The sequence below is a fragment of the Acomys russatus genome, chromosome 23 (assembly GCF_903995435.1).
Source record: "Acomys russatus chromosome 23, mAcoRus1.1, whole genome shotgun sequence".
Classification (NCBI taxonomy): Eukaryota; Metazoa; Chordata; class Mammalia; order Rodentia; family Muridae; genus Acomys; species Acomys russatus.
In genome coordinates this window covers 25,346,574-25,354,051 of record NC_067159.1, presented here as the reverse complement: position 1 = coordinate 25,354,051, position 7,478 = coordinate 25,346,574, and the positions used below count along the sequence as shown (strand labels likewise).

The window sequence follows — 7,478 nt, the reverse complement described above, 5'->3', positions numbered from 1 at the left end:
CCCACCCCCAGTTGTCACAGAGACTGCAGTTCTGCTCAGGGTAGGTGAATCACATGCGTGCAGTAGGACAGAATGCAACACTCAGACACTGACAGGATTGATTTCATCCAATGCTTTGGCTTCTTGGAAGTAGGGGAGCAGTGGCTTCTGCATCTCAGAGGGGCATGGCAGGAGTCGGTGCTGTGCTGCCTTGCCTTCGCTCTACAGCAAGAGGAGACTAAGACTGGGAACCTGGGTGGAACACAATTGACAGGTGGTCAGCCTCTTGGGGCCGTGAATGTTTTCTAGTTGAAACACTAAAAAGGCATAGACCATCTTCCCCTTACTTTTCAATTCTAAAAAAATAACGTGAAGTCTCATTAGAGTACTAAAGACTCTGAGAGATGAAATGAAATCACTTCCTTCCAGATCTTAATCTGAGGGGCCAGAGCCCTCAGGGTAGATAGAAGAAGAGGTAGAGCTTACTAGATTTAAAAACAAACCCAAAAGCTTATCATAATGTAAATTGTGTGACTACAGATGACTCATAATCATGCTTCTTAAGAAGCAAGAGAAGGTGCATATCCAAGTTGGAGGCAGCCTGTGGTGTGGACTTGAACTTGGACTGACCTTCTAAGACAGTTCGTATTTCTTAGCAAAGGTAAAAACATTTTCTGGGGGAAGGGCATGGTTTAAACTTCTTAAAAAATAAATACTTGATGATGAGGAAATGACATTCATCTTTAAAGTTGTTACTGAAAAACAATTTATGTAAGAGAAATGACAGAAAACCCTCAAGTATACAGCATGGAAGAGGAGACTTCGCTTGCCTTTTATTAAGAACCATGTGGTGCAGAAGTATCCAAGGGGCTGTTGGTCAGGCCTCTTGGTTGTGGGAAGCGTCATGCTATTGTCTTTCTTTTTTTCTTTTTTTTTTTTTTCCCAGACAGGGTTTCTCTGTTTAACAGCGTTGGCTGTCCTGGACTCACTTTGTAGACCAGGCTGGCTTCGAACTCACAGAGATCCCCTGCCTCTGCCTCTAGGGTGCTGGGATTAAAGGTGTGCACCACCACACCCAGTTTATGTTGTTGTCTTTCTACACCTTAACTCATGTTTGAATGGATTTGGATATGCCAGATGAGATAATACCAGTATTGTTCTTGGTACTTTTTTATTTTGCTACAACTTTTCTAATAAAACTTTAAACCTTTGAAATGAGTTTGTTTTCCTTAAATGCAATTCCTGTTGTTACCCAATAAAAAGGGACCTGACTAAAGTAAAACTCTTCCCTTGGACTGCATTGAGTGGCGGTTCTGTTCTGTCAGAGATGGGCTTACATGACACCTATGGAGCACACGGTTCGAAGGACTCACACTTTAAATGTGGTGATCTTGGCTTTCTCAACCACTTGGTGGTACTTACTAAACCTTTAGATATCACAGGTGGTTAGAATACTTGCTGTAATGGTGTTTTCAGTAATAATGAATTACCCAAAAGCAAAACTGTATTACAAGGTCTGACCTGTAAGGAGAAGGTAGGAACTCCCACTGTTCAGTGATGGGTTCTTAGGAGCTCTGACTAAACACTGTTCCTTTCCTGTACATCAGACACTTGCATTCCATATTCTGAGCGTAGAAGACAGTGACAATCTGGTGTTCACTTGGCCTAGGCCCCTATGAGATCTGTGTCACAGTTCTTCTTATAGAAAGTGGGTTTCTTGTTTGTTTTGTAGTTTGGAACTTAGATCCACAGCTAGTCTTATGTAGAAAAGCAGTAAGCTTAGAGTTGGTTGAGGAGGGAGAAAAGGTAAGAACTAGAATTCATCCATTTTAATCACAGAGTGGTGCCAGGTGTAGTGGTGCACCCTCTGATCCCAGCACTTGGAAGGCAGAGGCAGTGGGTCTTTGTGAGTTCATCATGTCACAGAGGAGCTCTATAGAAACAGATGCTGAGTTGTTTTACTTGCTCCTGGACAGTAAAGAGTTGTGACACAGCCCTGTTTTCCAGTTAGTTTCCAGAGCAGCAGTGCCTGACACGAGAGCATGTTCAGCTCCCAGTGGTGTGGCCAGGGTAGTACTTGCTTACAGCAGGGAGCCATTTACCCCTTGTCTTCCTTGTGAAAGAATAGGGATTAGGAGGTCAAAGTGCCTAGGCTCCATGCTTCCCAGTGAGGAAGATGGTATCACCTGCAGTTTTGTAGTGGTGAATGCTGTGCCCAAGCCAAACTGCATCCTGTAGAGGCAGCTGTGGAACCCATGCTCAGAAGTAGCACAGTTTGGTTGTGGAAAGTAAAGGGGTCAGCCTGGGAACTGCAAGTAAGGCAGTTCACACATTCACAGTTAGGGTAGGTCCATGCTACAGCAGCAAACCTGTGGCTTTGGTGAATTGGGAAGCCACCTTGTTAGTTTATTCACTTTATATCCGGGTCATAGCTCCCTCCCTTCTCTCCTCCCGGTCCCACCCTCCCCCCAACCCCATTCCCCAGAAAAGAAGAGCCCACCCACCGTCCCACCCCAGCTCATCAAGTTCCATCAGGACTGAGTGTGTCCCCTTCCCCTGTGGCCTGGCACAGCAGCTCAGCCAGGGGGAAGTGATCAAAAAGCAGGTAACATTGTCCATGTCAGAGACAGCCCCTGCTCCCCTTCCTAGAGGACCCACATGAAGCCTGAGCTGCCCATTTCCTATGTCTATGTAGGCGGCTTAGGTCCAGTCCACGGTTCTTGGTTGGTGCTTTAGTCTCAGCAAGCCCTTCTGGACCCTGCCTCCTTTTGTGGAGTTTTCCACAAGACTCCCTATGCTTTGCCCAATGTTTGTCTCTGAGTCTCAGCATCTATTTCAAACCACTGCTGGGTAGAGCCTCTCAAGAGTACAACTCACTAAGGCTTGTCTGCAAGCATAGCAGATTATCGTTAATAGTGTCAGGGGTTGGCTCTCTCCCATGAGGTGGGTCTTGTGTTGGGCCAGGCATCGGTTGGATATTTCCTTAATCTCTGCACTCACTATCAGCAGAGTCAATCCTGAAAGTTTAACAATGTAAAATGCACACATAACCAAGTATATATTGCAGAACTGAAGCAGACCAGGAGTTTGCTCCATTTTAGGATAATTGATGTTTTAGACACATTTTATCTAAATTTTAAATGCAGGAATTTTTTTTGTTGTTGTTTTTGATTCACTTTCTTCTGTTTATCTTTTTTTTTTTTTTTTTTCCCCTCCTTTGATGGTTTACTTACACTCCTAAGAAATTGGAGCAGTACAGAGTGTCTTAATTAATGCCCTGGCCTACAGTCTATTAAAAAAAAAAAAAAAGACAAAGTTCATGACCTGGTTAAGGAGGATATTATTGTCACACAGAAAAAGGGAGAAGGTTTGATGTTTAGCTGAAGTTGCCTCAATTTTCTTCTCACGTAGTTTCTTAATTTAGTTAGTTGAGAACATCATTCTTGTTTCAAATTCTGGCTTCTAATACTTTGTGGCCAAGCTTACTCAAATAGGAGGAGTTAGCATTGCTCATTAGGGGAAAGAAGCCATTGCCACTGAAAGCATGTTGTAACCTGGCTTCCTTGCCGGATAAACACACCAGGGAGCCACTCACCTCTCCAGTTGGAGAGAGTGTACAGCTGCAGGCCTGTTCCTCTCAGAGCCTGTCAGAGCCTCCTATACATGAGCAAGCATTTACAGTTAAGAGCCTAGAAAAGTGACCGAATCATTACCAAATTATCATTGTGTAAGTATCTTTGCCTCTTCTGAAAGCGGAGGGCAAAAGGTCAAAAAATGTTTTCAATATATCTAATTGTTTATGCTTTTAAATGATTAAAGCAGTTGCTTACATGACTTGGTAAACTGGCTGTCATTCGATAAATTATGCCTTTCAAGACAGTTTCTGGATTGTCTTTAATAAATAGTCCAAGGTCCGAGGATGTAGCTCAGTGGTAGAAATCTTGTCTGTCATTCCTGAAGCCTTGGGTTCGATCCCAATACTATACAAATGTATTCATAATTCTACTGCAAAACTCATAACAATGTAGAAAGTAATTAAAGTGTGCCAGGCAGCTTAGTCCCTGAACCTCTTTTTCATTTTTGGTTTTTGTTTTTGTTTTTGGAGACAGGGTTTCTCTGTGTAGCCTTGGCTGTCCTAGACTCACTTTGTAGACCAGGCTGACCTTGAACTCACAGCAATCTGCCTGCCTCTGCGTTCTGAGTGTGGGATTAAAGGCGTGCGCCACCACACCCGGCTTAGTCCCTGAATCTTAAATTTCCACTCCATCCTGGTATGATATGGGTCAGGACAGCACCTGAATGTTAAGGGGCTGTTCCCGGTTGTTGCTGCCCCATTGAGCTCCTTTCAAATGAAAGCTTGCTGCTTCTGGTAAGTGCCTTCACCCACTCGCCTGAGCTTTTTATCCAGGTGCCTCAGCTCTGGGTAGTTAAGTCTTAGCCGTTTACTTCATGAACACTTTAGAAAGCTTTCTCAACTCTAAGTGTATATCACTTAGTACGTGCTCAGTAAATAGTTCCCTAGTCCCTTTTTGGTTAATCCTTGAGTAATCCTTGGGATATTTTATTTATTTAACTAGACACTTGTATGTTGTTTTAGATTATTTTCTTTTATGTGTGTGAGTGTTTCACCTGCACAGGCACACGCATGCCTGTTGCCTGTGGAGGATCCTCTGGAACTGGAGTTACGGATGGTTGTAAGCCGCCATGTGGGTGCTGAGACTGAGCCCTTCTCAGGAGCCACCGGAACTCTGAACCTCTAGCCCCTCCCTCAGGATATTTTTAATAACCTCTCTTACGATCACTTATGTCCCATGATGCGTTTTCTCTATCTTGAGAGAACATTATCTGTGAGGGCAAGGAACCAAGTAGTTTTCACTGAATCACCATCTCCCAGAGGTCTTGGACAGAGCCGACTCTGTTCTTTATGTAAATTAACAAGGAACAGTGGTCTAACCAACGCTCTCTCTATTTAACGACAGCCCTAATGGGAAAGGTACCATTGTGGATAGCAGCGTCTGAGTAGAAGAGACAGATAGGGGATGGCAACTGAGGAGGGACCTGGGCTATAGAAAGGTTTCTTACCTACTCCAGGGTCACAGCTTGCCAGGAGTAGAAGCAGGATAGAAATCCACATCAGCTCCAGGTCCTGCTGTAGCATGGTCCCTCAGGCCCTTTGCTTCTCCTGCACTGAGGCCACATCTGCTTTTACCCCACTTCTCTTAATGACAAGTTCCTTTAAGTTTATTGAACCTGCTTTCCACATGCACCTCACTATTATTTATTTTTTGGACCGTCAGCTCTTGTTAAAGTTACCCAGGTCAATCCAAGCGTCCCACTAGTCAGCTAGCACATGGGCATTTTACTGTCAGCGTACGTATCTGCCTCAATTTCAAGGCCTCTACCAACCCACAAATGATCCTTCCTGGCCATGTGATCATACATGAGTACTGAGCTGCCGCAAGGCTGTCTTTATGTAAAGGAAGCTAAGGAGGAAATCCGCTGCCTGGAACAAGTGTAGGCATGGAGACATTCCACAAGACAGTGGCCATCTGGGGAGGTGTATGCTCTCCACTGTGCTTCAGCACTTAACATGTATCATGTCTTTGATGACGTCAAGGAAGGCACGCACGGAGCAGGTGCCATCAAAGCCACTCTGGGGTTACATATATATGCATTAATAGTGGTCCCATGTGATCAGCTTCTATTTTCCTACAAGGACATATTAAAGAACTTTTAAAAAAAATTTAAGAGAACTAATTATTTATTACTATGTACATTGAAGGAAACAGCACAAGAAGCCAAGAGTGGAGCCCCCAGGTGCAAGCAGCTCAGCCAGAGAGCTTGTAAATGCCTTCCTCAAGGCCTGTTCCTGACAGCCTGACACTACCAAACCCTTTACAAAGGTCTTTTTCTTTTTTTTTTTTTTGCCGTGTCCTTTTAGTGCTATCCTTATTTCTATTTAAAATTTAAAAAGACATAAAAAACAGTGAGCCAGAGTACATGAAGTAATTTATTGATATTGGTTAAGATCCATTATATACAGGTAGAAACCATCAAAATTGTACAAAGAACCATTAAGAAATATAGATACCATTTTATAGACAAAAACAACAGGAAAATATTTTAAACAGACAATATATAATTATGAAAAAAAGGAGAACATACCGTTCTACCAGACAGATTTCAAGGTTTTAAAAAGTCTGCTGGACAGATCTTGAGTTGAAAACAATCTGTTTAATGTAGTCACGGGGTTTTAAAAATATTAGGTATAAGATAAAAATGAAATCCTTTCCTCTCATGGCAAAACAGAGAGAGGAACAAAGACAATTGTACTGTGAATCTACACAGTTTGAAAAATAATTTATATATCTAGCACAAAGAAAGAAAATTGAGACTGGAAATGGTTCTGTAAACTATGCGTTTATGGAATGCAAACTGTGTGCCAGCTTGAGAAATTAGAAGTTGGACAGCCAGACTAGACTGTTCCTTTATGGTACCACTGCACGTCCATGGGCTTACTACCCGAGCACCAAAGCTGAAGGTCTATGTGCTGTCTTGGTAATCTGTCCTGAAAGTGATCAAGATATGAAAACTAGCCTACTGTCATCGGAAAATTAGGCACCAGGTCGGAGACAGTGTCCTCAATGCGAGAGGAGAGGGGTCAGTGAAGCAGCTGGCAGATCTCCTTGTGAACACAGCAGAGGAAATCCACATAAGAGGATCCTCCGTAGAGTCCTTTATCCTCCACCAGGAACTGCCGGAAAGCCATCTCCCGCTGTTCCCGCTGCTTCACTATGATGAGCTGGGAAAACCCAACAACAGCTGGTCAGACACACACTGTCAAGAAGGTCCAGAGGTCTCATTTGCTTCAAATCCCACCAAACGTGTGAGGTCTGGATATGTGAGTATGCTTGTTGCTGTAGGTTCTTAAAAGATGTGTGTGTGTGTGTGTGTGTGTGTGTGTGTGTGTGTGTGTGTGTGTGTGTGTGTGTGTAGGAATGTACAAACCATGCAGATACCCAGAGCAATCAGAAGAGAGGCCATCAGATTCCCCTGGAACCAATGTTATAGGCAGATATGCATCACCCAATGTGGGTGCTAGGAACAGAACTTGGGTCTTCTGAAAGTATGTGCCATCTCTCCAGGTCCATGCCTGTTACTTGGGAGAGGAGAGAGACACTAACATTTAAACCCTAAAGACAATTTTAAGTGACAAATTAACATGAAAATTTACCACAAAGAGAGTGCAATAGCTTCACACTGGTAATTGCTGTCTCCTAAGTCTCAAAGGTGGGTCAGAGAACATTCTAGACTAGTATACTGTGAAGCAGAGTTCAGAGTCAGCTGGCAAGCAAATTATTACTGACGTTTAGAAGGTGGTAAGGGATTAAAGACAATGACCATAATAACGAGTTTGGGCCTTTTTGCAGGACATGGGATATGAGTACAAAGGAGGAGGAAATAGCCAACAGGTAGGTACATTAGTGAGATGAAGGCAA

General features: G+C 43.3%; 2 protein-coding genes across 2 annotated transcripts in view; one reads left to right on the top strand and one right to left on the bottom strand.

The window, feature by feature from the left end:
- Myoz2 (myozenin 2) overlaps positions 1–7,478 on the top strand; it is a 1,071,004-nt gene that overhangs the window by 723,707 nt on the left and 339,819 nt on the right. The gene's annotated exons all lie outside the window — the stretch shown is intronic.
- The window catches only part of Sec24d (SEC24 homolog D, COPII coat complex component), an 88,757-nt gene continuing 87,254 nt past the window's right edge, over positions 5,976–7,478 (bottom strand). The window contains 1 exon segment of the mRNA XM_051165561.1: positions 5,976–6,781. Coding sequence (XP_051021518.1) covers positions 6,641–6,781 — 141 coding nt within the window. The 3' untranslated portion in view covers positions 5,976–6,640.